Source organism: Spermophilus citellus (genome assembly GCF_964194105.1).
Source record: "Spermophilus citellus genome assembly, chromosome: 4".
Classification (NCBI taxonomy): Eukaryota; Metazoa; Chordata; class Mammalia; order Rodentia; family Sciuridae; genus Spermophilus; species Spermophilus citellus.
The window spans coordinates 181,843,865-181,858,483 of NC_138185.1; the positions used below are offsets into that span (position 1 = coordinate 181,843,865).

Sequence of the window (14,619 nt, forward strand, 5' to 3'; positions counted from 1 at the left end):
ACCCAGCTTCTTTTATTTCTTTCATCAGAGATTTGTAGTTTTCTTCATGCAAATCTGGTATATCTTTATGAAATAAATGTCTAAGTATTTCATTTTGTTTCATTTTGGGGAGTGTCACTGTAATTTTTTTTTTAAACAAATTCCAATTGTTCATTACCAATATGTAAGAATGTGGAGGCACAAGCCTGTAATCCCAGTGGCTCAGGAGGCTGAGTGAGGAGGATCTGGAGTTCAAAGCCAGCCTCAGCAAAGACGAGGTGCTTAGCAACTCAGTAAGACCCTGTCTCTAAATAAAATACAAAATAGTGTGGGGATGCACATGCTCAGTGGTTGAGTGCCTCCGAGTTCCATCCCCAGTACCCTCCCAAAAAAGGTGATTTACTTTTGTATATATTAACCTTGTGTCCTCCAGTCTTGTTGTAATCATTTATTAGCTCCTATTCCCTCCAGGAGATTTTTTTTTCCCTTTATTTCAGATTTTCTGCACAGACAGGTCTATGTACAAAGACAGTGTTATTTCTCCTTCCTGATTTGTATGCCTTTTATTTCCCTTTCTTATTGCATTAATTAGGACTTTTACAGTGTTGAAAAGGAGTGATTAGAAGAGACATCCTCCTTGTTTTGTTTCTGATCTTAGCAGAATACTTTTAGTTTCTCCCATTGAGTATGATGTTTTTTGGAGATTTTTTTCTTATCGAGTTGAGAAAAATTTCCTTCTAGTTCGAGTTTACTGAGTCAGTCAACTGATTTTGACAGCATGCTAAGATAATGCAGTAGGGACAAGAATGATTTTGTTGGGCGAGGGGGCCCATGCCTGTAATTCCAGTGGCTCTGGAGGCTGAGGCTGAAGGATTGCAAGTTTAAAGCTAGCCTCAGTAAAAGGAAGGCGCTAAGCAACTCAGTGAGACCCTGTCTCTAAATAAAATACAAAATAGGGCTGGAGATGTGGTTCAGTGGTTGAGTACCCATGAGTTCAATCCCTGGTATTCTCTGCAACGCCCCCCCCCCAAAAAAAAAAAATGATTTCAACAGCTGATACTGGGACAGCTGTAGCCACATGCAAAAGGATGAAATTTGGCCCCTTCCTAACAGAACATATAAAATAGCTAAAACTGAAAAACTTTTAGAATACTACCCAGACATAAATTTTCTTGATCTTGGATTAGTTAGGTAATAGTTTAAGCTTATCAACCAGTGAGAAAAATAAAACAAACTCTATTAAAATTAAATTGTCACTGAGTACTGTGGCACATGCCTGTAATCCCAGTAGCAGGAGGATCATGAGTTTGAGGTTGGCTTATGTGATTTAGTGAAATCCTGTCTCAAAATAAAAAGGGCTGGGAATTTGTCTCAGATTCCTGGATTCAATCCCAGTATTAGAAAAATAAATACATTAATTAATAAACTTAAATATTGTATATATCTATATAATGAAATACTATTTTGCAATAGAAAGGAACGAAGTAACTAATTCATGTTACAGTATGGATGAACTTGAAACTTAATAAATGGTAGAAGTCACAGACACAAAAGATGCATGTTATATGATTCAGTTTTATGAAATATTCAGAATAGACCAATCTGTACTAGATTAATAGCCACGTATTGCACGCCTGTAATCCCAGCTGCTCAGGAGGTGAGGCAGGAGGATTGCAAGTTTGAGGCCAGCATGGGCAACTTATTGAGATACTGTCTCTAACAAACCAACCAGTTGGGGGGGCGGGGGGCAAAGTATGTAGTTCAGTGATACAGTACTTGCTGGCCTATGCTAGGCTTCAGAGTGCTAAAAAAGAAGAAAGAAAGAAAGAAAAAGTGAAGGGAACAAAAGCAGAGTAATGGTTGCCTAGGGCTAAAATTGGTTATGGTGATGGTTTTATAGTTGTCAACATACTAAAAACCATTAAATTTTGTAGTTTGCTTGTTTGTTTGTTTGTTTATTTTATTAGCTACACATGACATTACAATGATCTTGGCAATTCATACATTTGAATCAATTGGAGTATAATTTCTCATTTTAAATTTTGTAGTTTAAATGGTATGTGTGGTGTGAATTATGTCTCAGTAAAGATGTTAATTTAAAAAAGACATTTATGGCCTGGGGGTGTAACTCAGTCAATGGCAGAGTGCTGCATGTGCAAGGTCCTGGGTCAGAACAGAATAAATAAACAAAAAAGTAACTGTATTATTCACTATATAATTTTATATCTGGGGGCTGGGGATGTGGCTCAAGCGGTGGCACACTTGCGGCCCAGGTTCGATCCTCAGCACCACATACAAACAAAGATGTTGTGTCCGCCAGAAACTAAAAAATAAATATTGAAATTCTTTGGGAAAAAAAAAATTTATATCTGGAGGTGGTGGTAGTGGAGATAGAGTGAAACTACTAGAAACATAACATCATACATTATGATATATTGTTTTATAGGATCTCCTCTACCGAAGATCTCGATCACTAGTGGATTATGAAAATGCTAACAAAGCACTGGATAAAGCAAGAGCGAAAAATAAAGATGTTCTACAGGCTGAAACTTCCCAACAATTATGTTGTCAGAAGTTTGAAAAAATATCTGAATCTGCAAAACAAGGTACTGCTAACTTACCTTTTAATCGAAAGGTATGCTTCATGATTATTATGTGAATTAACTCTAAATTTTTTGTTGTTGTTCACAGAACTTATAGATTTTAAGACAAGAAGAGTTGCTGCATTTAGAAAAAATTTAGTGGAACTTGCAGAATTAGAACTGAAGCATGCAAAGGTAGTATTGTGTTAAAAGATTTAATAAATTTAAATGACATGACATTTAAAATTGAGTCAGTTATAAAATTGATAATCCTTTAATGATAGTTACCTTCTATAAGGACATCCTAAGAACTGTTCTTGAATGAGAATTATGTTTTCCAAGATGATTACACTGCTTCAAAATAGTTGGTTTAACTTTTTACTAGGGATTGAACCCAGGTGCTTTACCACTGAGCTACATCTCCAGTTCTTTATTTTGTTAAGACAGAATCTTGCTAAATTGCTCTGAGTCGTAGGGATTATAGGCATGCCCCACTCTGTTAAATATTTGGTTTTAGTAAATAAATCGCTTCCTTCTGGTCTGGTATTTGTTTACTTTGAAGTAAACCTCTTTTTATTATTATTATTATTTTTTTAGTTGTAGATGGACACAGTAACTTTATAATTTTTATGTGGTGCAGAGGATTGAACCCAGTGCCTCACATGTGCTAGGTGAGCACTGTACTTCTGAGCCACAACCTCTTCTTGCATGTAATATAAAGGTAAAGCTTGGCTCAAACTATGGTAATTTTTTTTTTTTTTTTTTGTGGTGCTGGGGATTGAACCTAGGGCCTTGGGTGGGCATGCAATGTAAGCCCTCTACCAACTGAGCTATAATGCCAGCCCTCAAACTATGGTAATTTTAAAAATAGATAATCTCAGAATTGAGAAATATTTTAAAGATTATTTAATTCAAGCAAGAATATTGCTCTGAAAGAATCTAGGACCTAACAGGAAAATATTTTTTAACTAGTTTTTTTTTTTTTTCCAAGTATTTTTAGTTTAAAAAAAAAAAAAGAAAGAAAATTATTGATGGTGAACACATGGTTTTGGGAACTTTTTTTTGTGTATGTGTGTTCTGGGGTTTGAACACATGCTAGGTATGCACTTTACCGCCAAGCTATACCCCCAGCACTATAAGTTTTTTATATTAAAGAAATTTTAAAAAGAATAAACCAAAAATGTTTAAACATTTCTATCTTTAGAGAGACTATAAATACAAAATGTATTTAAATTTCTCCAAGAAATTAATATAAACTTTTAGATGTTTTTTTGTTGTTGTCGTTTTTGTTTTTTTTTTTTTTTGGGGGGGGGGTCAGTTAAACCAATAATGTTTATTATTAAGGATAAGTACCCTTAAAGGTACTTCACTACTGAGCTATATCCCCACCCACCCATCCTTTTTTTTTTTTTGTACTGGGGATTGAACTCAGGGGCACTCCACCACTGAGCCACATCCCCAGGCCTATTTTTTTTTTTTTTTTTTTTAAAGAGAGAGTGAGAGAGGGGAGAGAGAGAGAGAGAGAGAGAGAGAGAATTTTTAATATTTATTTTTTAGTTCTCGGTGGACACAACATCTTTATTGGTATGTGGTGCTGAGGATCGAACCCGGGTCGCACGCACGCCAGGCGAGTGCGCTACCGCTTGAGCCACATCCCCAGCCCCCCAGGCCTATTTTGTATTTTTTTTTTAGAGACAGAGTCTCACTGAGTTGCTTAGTGCTTCACTTTTGCTGAGACTGGCTTTGAACTGGTAATTCTCCTGCCTCAGCCTCCCAAGCTGCTGATATTACAGGTGTGCGCTACTGCACCTGGCTATGTTTTATTTTGAGACAGGTTCTCGATAAATTGTTGAGGCCTGCCTCCAAATTGCTGTCCTCCTGTTTCAGCCTCTTGAGTCACTAGTATTACAGAAATGTACCACCACACCCAGTTTAAGTGTAATTTTTTTGATAGATTAGAGCATTTACATTCTTAAATTAATTCTTAAAGCTAAAAACTGCACCAAGGTATTTGGAACCCCCTATAAGGAATACAGATCTGCATCAACTAATGAATGGGTCTAAAGTAATGAAGATTTATTTATTTAATTAATTAATTAATTATTTATTTTTAAAAGGACTTGAGAAATCATTTAAACCAGAAGATTTTTTTTTTTGAAAGAGAGAGAGAATTTTAATATTTATTTATTTTTTTTAGTATTTGGCGGACACAACATTTTTGTTTGTTTGTGGTGCTGAGGATCGAACCCGGGCCACACGCATGCCAGGCGAGCGCGCTTCCACTTGAGCCACATCCCCAGGCCCCTGAAGATAAATTTAATTCCCCTTTTATAATTTAGACCTTACTTAAGGTACCTTTTTTTATAAGATAGCTTTTATGTCTGTTTCTGTGTTGATAGGTATTGAACCCAAGACCTTGAGAAAACCAAGATGTGTTCTACCAATGAACTACATCTGAGCCAAGATAGCTTTTTTCACTACCATATTGCACTGGCTGGATTTGGCTTATAATGATACCTTTTTCAGTATGCTAGTTCTTTTTTTTTTTTTTAAGAGAGTGAGAGAGGAGAGGGAGAGAGAGAATTTTTTTTTTTAATATTTATTTTTTAGTTCTCGACGGATACAACAACTTTGTTGGTATGTGGTGCTGAGGATCGAACCCGGGCCGCATGCATGCCAGGCGAGCGCGCTACCGCTTGAGCCACATCCCCAGCCCCAGTATGCTAGTTCTTCACTGGGTGTGGTGGTGCATGCCTGTAATCATAGTAACTTGGGAAGCTGGAGGATCCGAGTTCCAGGCTAGCCTCAGCAATTTATCGAGGCCCTCAGCAACTTAGCAAGACCCTATCTCAAAATAAAAAGGATTGGGGGGCTAGGGTTGTAGCTCAGTGGTAGAGCACTTGCCTTGCATGCATGAGGCACTGGGTTCTATCCTCAGCACCACATAAAATAAATAAATAAAATAGATTGTGTCCATCTACATTGTTTATATTTAAAAAAAAAGGATTAGGGATGTGGCTCAGTGGTTAAGCACTCCTGGGTTCATTCCCCAGTAACCCCCCTCCCAAAAATGTTTTGATAAGCTTGGCATGATTTAATTTTATTGAACCTGTGTTGGTTTCTAATGTCCACTGTTTTTATTCTTTTTAAAGAGATTTGAACTAGCAAGAATTCTGCTGTAAGGGCTGGGATGTAGCTCAATGGTACAGTACTTGCCTAGCACGGGCAAGGCTGTGGTTCAATCCACAGCACCACCATCACCACAACCAAAAAAATTATTAAATTTTGTAGATTGGGGGTTGGCAAACTAGTCTGTTTTGGTACAGTCTGTGAGCCAAGAATGATGTTCACATTTTTAAATGTTTGTTTAAAAGCAAATGAAGAATAGTGATAATTACATGAAATTCAAATTTAAGTATCTGTAAATAAGATTTTCTTGGAACACAGCCATTCATTCGAGTTTGTCTCTGGCTGCTTATGCCATGGAGTAGTTGAAACAGAAACCAAATGTCTCTCCAGTGCAAAAATATTTACTGTTTAGTCTTTTGCAGAAAAAGTTTGCTGATTTCTGCCTCTGATTTCTAGACTCTGTACCTTTATAAACCTTTTGAAATGAGTTTTTCTCTGTATTCAGATTTCTTTCCCTTCCCCCATTCTTTTTTTGTGGGGATGAGGGGCAGGTACCCGGGATTGAACTCGGAGGCATTCCACCAGTGAGCTACATCCCCACTCCTATTTTGTATTTTATTTAGAGACAGGGTCTCATTGAGTTGCTTAGTACCTCACCATTGCTGAGGCTGGCTTTCTCTATATTATTTGTTTATTTATTTATTATTTAATTATTATTTAAAATTTTATATATGACAGTGGAATACATTACAATTCTTATTACACATATAGAGCACAATTTTTCATATCTCTGGGTGTATACATAGTATATTCACACCAATTTGTGTCTTCATATGTGTACTTTGGATAATAATGATCATCACATTCCACCAACATTAATAATCCCATGCATGCCCCTCCCTTCCCCTCTAACCACTCTGCCCTATCTAAAGTTCTCTATTCCTCCCATACTCCCCCTCCCTACCCCACTATTTTTTTTTCTTTTTTCTTTTTTTTTTTTAACCATACATTTATTTTTATTAGTCATACATGACAGCAGAATGTATTTTGACATCTAATACATACCTGGAATGTACATACATCAATCATAATGTCTATTCTGCTGCCCTTCCTATCCCCCCTACTCCTCCCCTCCTCTCCCATCCTTTCTCTCTATCCAATCTAATGTGACACACTTTTTTTTTCTTTTTCTCATCACATCATCATATATGTATTCTGTGTAACAGTGAGGTTCTCCTTCCATCTTTCGTGCAACTCTCCTTCTCCCTCTTTTTCCCTCCCACCTCTCTTCCCTATTTAGTGGTAGTCTTCTTCTCATGCTCTTCCTCTCTATCCCATTTTGAGTCACCTCCCTTATATCAGAGAAGACATTCGGCATTTGTTTTTTAGGGATTGGCTAACTTCACTTAACATAATCTGCTCTAATGCCATCCATTTGCCTGCAAATGCCATGATCTTGTTATTTTTTTATATATATATTTATTTTTAGTTTTAGGTGGACACAATATCTTTATTTTATTTTTATGTGGTGCTGAGAATCAAACCCAGTGTCAATCTTGTTATTTTTTAGTGCTGAGTAATATTCCATTGAGTGCTGAGTAATATTCCATTGCCTACCCCACTGTTTTTATTTTTATTTATTTATTTTTTTTTAAGAGAGAGAGAATTTTTTAATATTTATTCTTTAGATTTCGGTGGACACAACATCTTTGTTTGTATGTGGTGCTGAGGATGGAACCCGGGCATGCCAGGCTACCGCTTGAGCCACATCCCCAGCCCTACCCCACTATTTTTAAACAAAAGTTTATTCTTAAATTTGCAACAGACTTCAAGATAACACTTCATTCTAGCTTTAGGTGGCAAAAGATATTATAGCAGGGAATTCAGATATTTAAATATGAATGAAATTAAGGTCACACATCTCAGGCTCAAACAACTACTTACTTTTTGACAGATTTCTTAATTTCCCCTGTGGCCTAGGGGTCTTTTCCCACAGGCCTTCACATTTAGCTTCTCTAGTTTTTTTCTCTTTTTGTTTCTGCTCATCTTCCTCATCCATGTCTTGAGCTGTTTCAGGAGCTACTTGCCACTTTTGTAGCTGGACATTGTTCCTGCCTCCTATTTCCTAGACCCTGCTCATTGTATTCAGATTCTCTTAAATGCTTTTGAAAATCGGAACAATCCCATTTTTTAAATTGAGTTACAAGATTTGTACATCTTTATGAGGTACATTATGGTAATTCAGTACATGTACACAATGTAAAATAATGAAATCAGTAGTAAGTATTTCCATTTCTCCAACATTAATCATTTTTATGTATTGAAAATTTTCATACTCTACTGGTTTTGAAATATAGTTTATTTATTTTATGGTTCAGGGATTTGAACCTGGAGGTACTTTACCATTGAGCTATATCCCTAGCCCTCTTTTTATTTTTTATTTTGAGAAAAGGGTCTCACTAAATTGCCTAGTGTGGCCTTAATCTTAGGATCATTCTGCATCAGCCTCCTGGGCAGCTGGTATTGTAAGCATGGACCTCCTCATCTTGCTGTTGTAGATTAAACAAACACTAGTTACCCTACTGTGCTAAAGAAAAACCAGAAGTAATTCTGCCACTCTGTTTTGATGCCCTTTATGGAACTTGTTCTGTCCATCTTTTATCCCTGCCCTTCCCAGTTGAACAATTCCATTGTAGAATCCACATAAATTGTTTTGAAAATACTAGATATTAGTAAAATGTACAGTAAAGGTGGTTGGAAACTACTTTGGATTTCATTTATTATAGTTATGCCTTGCCACATGATTGAAATCCAGTTATAACTGCAAGCTAGATTAACTAATAAGAACAATTTTAGAGGAGGAAAGTTTATTTAGGGCTCACCCCTAAACTAACTTTTAAAAAAAATTGGGGAACTAGGGTTGTGGCTCAGAGGTAGAGCGCTTGCCTACCATGTGTGAGACACTGGGCTTGATCCTCAGCACCACATAAAAATAAAATAAAGATATTGTGTCCACCTGTAACTAAAAAATAAATACAAAAAAAAAAACCCTTTTATACCAGGGATTGAACCCAGGAGTGCTTAACCATTGAGCCACATCCCCAGTACCAACCCACCCCCCCACCCCCCCAAAGAAAGATACTTTATACTTTGTAGTTATGAGGGAGGTATTCTGTGGAGAGAAGTACTTTGGGACTATATAAATATCCCATAACCAGTACTTTCCAGTATAACTGTATAGTAATAGCAGTGTTCTAGAATCAGCACTGTCCAGTATGATGACCACTGATCACTTTTAGCTGTCAGACACTTAAGATTTGGGTAGTGCTGCTGCAGAACTGAGTTTTTAATTTCATTTAATTTTAATTGATGAGAAATAGTTACTTATGGCTAGTAACTGTAGTATTGACAGTGTATTTCCACATTGCTTTTAGGATCCATTGATTAAAGCGAGGTGCTACACTGTAATCCCAGCAACTTGGGAGGCTGATGTAGGAAGTTCAAGGCCAGTCTGGACAACTTAGTGAGACCCTGTATCAAAAATATGAGAAGGGTAGGGGATGTAGCTCCGTGATAAAGTGCCTCTGGGTTCAATCCCTAGTACTCATTCACCCCCACAAAAGTGTCTGGGGATGTAGCTCAGTGGTAGAATACCCTGAGTTCAATTCCCAGTATTATGTCCCACCTACCCCACCCCACCCCCCACCAAAAAAATAATGATTCTTGCCTGAATCACTTTTTTTATGATAGTTGCCAAATGTCGATTTCCTTCCTCCTTTTGGGTGTGTGTGTGTGGGTACTAGGAATTAAACCTCTCTAGAGGCCCTTTACCACTGAGCCATATCCCTACCCCCTTTTTAAAATTTTGAGATAGGGTCTCATTAAGTTGTCAAGGCTGTTCTTGAATTTATGAGACTCAGCTTCCAGAATCACTGGGATTATAGGCATATGCCAACATGCCCTACTTCTTTTATTTTTCTTAGTACTGGGAATTGAACTCAGGGGTGTTGTAGCACTTAGCTACATCCCTAGTCCTTCTTTTTGTTTTATATTTTGAGAAAGGGTCTCATTAAGTTCCTGAGAGTCTCACTGAGTTGCTGAGGCTGGCCTTGAATTTGGGATCCTCTTGCCTCAGCCTCCCAAGTCTCAAGGATTGCAGTGTCCAGCTTTTTTTTTTTTTTTTTTTTTTTTTGATGGGGCTGGGGAGCAAATCCAGGGCCTCACACATACTAAGCAAATGCAGGTACCCAAATGGTTGGGGTTTTTTTTTTTTTTTTAATTCCATCATCATTCTTCCATTGTAGTTGACTTTCTTCTGTAAGGAAGAGCTGTCCCTTCACCCCCTTTTTCATATTAATGTAACTTAACCGTCTGTCCTTATTATCTATAAATTTGGATGCAAGGGGCTGGGGATGTGGCTCAAGCGGTAGCGCGCTCACCTGGCATGCTTGCGGCCCGGGTTCGATCCTCAGCACCACATACAAACAAAGATGTTGTGTCCGCCGAGAACTAAAAAATATTAAAAATTCTCTCTCTCTTTTAAAAAAAAAAATTTGGATGCAAGGTCATTGGTTCTACCCAGGGGTATGCAGGTACAAGGGATAATTTTATAGAATACTTTTTTAAGTGGTCTGTGTTTACAAAAAAATTGTACATTTATGCTAATGTATATATAGCTAAAGGAAGCAATAAAACCTGTTGTAAAATTAGGAGTCAAGTTCAATAATTAAACTTAGACACAAAAGGCATATTTTATCCTTGTTAGAACATGTCAGATAATCCAAACCATTAATATTGGTGTAGATAGAAATTTACTGAAGTATCTGGTATTTTTTTTGTCTTTAAACCTTTATTTGACTGTAATGAATGGCTATTTGCAGAATTCTGGTATCTTAACAAATTTTAAATGGTTTGGTTTCTAATCGTGTATATTTTCAGTAAGATGTTTTCAAACTGTTTTGAATTAAAGACATTCATAACTTATTTTTTCTTTCTTTTTAGGGTAACCTCCAGTTACTGCAGAACTGCCTGGCAGTGTTAAATGGAGACACATAAGCCACATTCTACTTCCTATTAAAAAGGGCTGCCTTCCTTTAAATCTTATTTTTGTTTTCTTAATGATGTTAAAGCATTTATGCTCACTGAAAACAAAACAGCTGAGAAAGTGCATCTACTCTTCTTTTTCTGAGAAATAGTGGAGCAGCGCTGTGCACCCGCAATGCCATCTGTGTGATGTGAGGCTGCACTCTGCTCCTCTAGACAGTGATCTGTCATCGTGCACTCGTCCTACTCAGAAGCCCAAAGTTCGGTCTTTATTTTTAAGTAGCCTCTATAACTGTGTTTACTTTATAAATAGTATTCCTTATGGCTGCCAATCTTATTTACCTTTAAATAATTTCTGAAGTTTAACCTTTTTAAAATACATTGTTCAAACAAGATAAAGATTGCCTTTCTGAATTTTTTTTTTAAATTTCATTTTTAAAAAGCATTGTATACTTTATTTCATTCATTCTTGTAAAGCATCTTAATCAAACTTACGTTTAATTAATCAACATAAAAGGTTTGGGCCAGACTTTATGTAATCTTTAGAAGTATGATTTCTGAAGAAAAGCAAATGCATTTGTATGTTTGCCTTAAACTTGTAGACTAAACCAATTATTGTAAAATAACCAGCGATAACAGTTATAGTTTTTAACTTTGTGGTCATGGTATCACTCTAAAATTTTGGAGTAGTTCTAATAAATCTACTCCGATATTATGCTTTACAGTGCAGGTCTTGATTTCTCCTTTTTCCCCCATTTCTTTTAAAATGGCATATTGAACCAGGTTCACTAATCCCTTTAGAAAAGAATGAACTGCTCACCCATGTGCACTTCACAGGTGGAACTGGGCAAAGGCAGGAGAGGAGCAGCATACAGTCTATTTTTATGGATTCCGTCCCTAACTCAGCCAGTTAACCATGAGATGTATGCTATTGAGCCACTTGGTAGTTATGCCAGTATATAGATTGATGTGTAGAAGGGGAAAAGTCTGCTATAAGGACAGTTCTTGCGTGTGAAGAAAAGGGACTATTTGGGATGAAAGTTGGTGTGCATATAGGATACTAATTGTGAGTAGTTACATTACAAATATTATTGGCCTTTCTAATGTGAATGAACATTATTGTCATGTCTACTTTAAAGTTAGATTGAGTGGTTGGACTTTTCCACTGTCTTTTTCTAACTTCAGGCATTTGAGCTGGTCACCCCTTGAATGGGTTCCTGATTTGTTTACATTTTCCCAAATGATTCTGAAGATTGCCTGGTCTCTGTCTTATTGCAGTCACGAGTCTAGCCTTTCTCAGCAGCATGTTCTCTTGCCTCACTCATGTACTGGTTAATGTTTTGTCTTTTTAATTGACATGTTCCCCAATGCCATTTGAACTGTTGGTTTTTCTGTTGTTGGCTGAGAGAGCTATGTACTTTGTCCTTCATGTAACCTTCACTGGTAAGAATATGCCCATGCAGTTTCCACCAGTGGTGGGATGTTGGGACCTAGCTTCTGGATTCAGCTGTGGTCCTTCCCCAGAAGCCCTGTGGTCTCAAGCAAGTTTGAGCAGGTTGCTAGACGTCTGCCTCTGTTCTCTACTATAAAGGACATATTGACCTACCTCACAGGGGTGTTGTGAGGATTAATAAATGTTGGTACCTTACTTTGGAAATGTGAAGATGCTGTATAAATGCTAAGAAATAGAAAGTACGGGGCCAAGAGCTAGACAGTGTTTTACAAACCTATCAGATATTCTTTCTTTGAGGAGGATGTAGAATGGAGTATGTCCCTTGACCCCTGATGATTTTTGTTGTGTTTCGTTATGGTACTAGAGGTTGAACCCAGGGCCTGGAGCATGCTAAGCAAGCATTATACCACTGAACTACATCTCCAACCGCCCTCCTTGTTTTTAAATTTTCAGTCAGGGTCTTGCTGCCCATGCTGGCCTTAAACTTGGGATCCTCCAACTTTAGCCTCCTGAGTAGCTAGGATCAGAGGTGTGTGTTACTACACCAAGCAAATAAATTATCTTGTATTGTGTGCGCCACCCACATCCCTGCAGGCAATGGGACTGAACCCAGAGCCTGTACATGCTAGTCAACTGCTTTACCAGTTTACCACACTCCTCCTGGTTTACATTTTTAGAGTGCTTGTAGGGATCAAGATAAACAGTAAGGAGTTAGCATTAGATTGTGTGCTGGGAGCGGGGAGAGTGCTTAATCTATACATACTATGCAAGGCCTTCTCACAAACCTTCAAATAAGGTAGAGAATGTATATTACTCCATCGTGGGTATACTAAGGAGAGATTTTTTTGTGCTCTCAGAACAAACTGTTTTCAAAGCTCAGCCAACCTGGGTTCTTTGAGGAGGATGTAAAATGGAGTATGTCCCAGTTGAGTTGAAGCATTCATTTTAACATTTAGTGACAGTCTTGTACTTAGGAGATACAAAGGTGAAGTGGGAAGACAAGGCTACGCAGAGAGAAGGTGCTGTGTGGACAATTACTGTACACAGTTACTATTCTAAGATGGTTCCTTGGGAGCCAAGAAGCACTTTGTGCGCGTTATAGGGCCTCTCAGGTGATGATTATGTATTCTTAAAGGGCAGGAGGAAGAGAAGTCTAAGCAATGGGAGAAGCTTGATGAATCAACTATGGGGTGGAACCTGGGAGTTTAGGAAGAAAAGTTTATGCAGTGCAGGTGTAGACGGCTGGAGCTGAAATTACAGAAGATACTAGATTGGTTCCTTTGACCAGTGAGGGTAAAAGCCTGAGTGAGATGTCTGTACTTAGAGAATTTTGTACGATATTCCTAATGTTTTATAGTAAATAGCTATAGATGTTGAGCTCAAACTGATCTTTCTAAAATGTGGAATGAATTAGGAGAATAAGTAGTTGGTTTAAAAAGAAAAACTGCTGTAAACTGGCACACTCTTGTAACCCAAGCTACTTGGGAGGCTAAGGCAGGAGGATCACAAGTTTGAGGCTAGCCTCAGCAATTTAGAGAAAATTAACCTAAAAAGGCTGGCAATGCAGCTCAGTGGCAGACCCTTCTGGGTTTAATCCCCAGTACCACAAAACAACAAAATTACTAGGGAACAGGGAAGGATTGGGGATTTTAAATAAGGGAGTGAAATCCCACTTGAATCTTTCTTACCTTATGTTGTTTCTGGATAGAAAGGGGAACATGTTTCCCCCCACCCACCCACACCCATCCTTTCCCCTTAAAATGACCTGTAAAAATTGGAGGCTGGCAAGAATATAACCTCGACTACAGGTATTTAAAACAAGAAGTTTAGGCAGAAATTCTCTTGCCCAGAAAGTCAATGATAGCAGTTTGGGACTGTTGCAGCTGTTCAGATTATTCACCACTCCCCAAGGCTGCTCTGCCATGTCAGGTGTAAACACTCTGGAATGATTAACTTGAGGGTACCAAGTACACCTTTAAGCCAAACTCCGACTTGCAGATAAAATCTGGGTGGGAGGAAAGACTTTGCTGGAAAGAGGCTTGGTCTTTTTAATTCCCTGCAGAAGCCTCACGGTGGTGCCCAGCTGTAATCCTCTGACCCTGAAGGGTGAGACAAGGATCCTAAATTCAAGGCCAGTTTGGCCAACTTGGTGAAACCTTGGAAAGAAAGAAAGGAGGTAAGGAAGAGAGACAAAGAAACGGGGGGATGGGGGGGATAGCCAATCCACTGGATACTCTGCAGAAACTGCAAGATTCATCAGGACCTGAGTCCAGTCAACTTGCCACCGACAATAAAAAAGACATAAATGGGGCCAGGGTTATGGCTCAGTGGCAGAGCGCTTGCCTAGCATGCATGAGGCACTGGGTTCAATCCCCCGCATCACATAAAAACAAAGGTATTGTGTCCAACTAAAAATGTTTTTTTTTAAAAAAA

General features: G+C 38.0%; 1 protein-coding gene across 1 annotated transcript in view; it reads left to right on the forward strand.

The window, feature by feature from the left end:
* The window catches only part of SNX6 (sorting nexin 6), a gene marked incomplete at its 5' end in the record, with an annotated part of 61,712 nt that extends 49,329 nt beyond the window's left edge, over positions 1-12,383 (forward strand). The window contains 3 exon segments of the mRNA XM_081290817.1: positions 2,426-2,585; positions 2,671-2,756; positions 10,692-12,383. Coding sequence (XP_081146943.1) covers positions 2,426-2,585; positions 2,671-2,756; positions 10,692-10,745 — 300 coding nt within the window. The 3' untranslated portion in view covers positions 10,746-12,383.
* Positions 12,384-14,619: the final 2,236 nt, after the last annotated feature.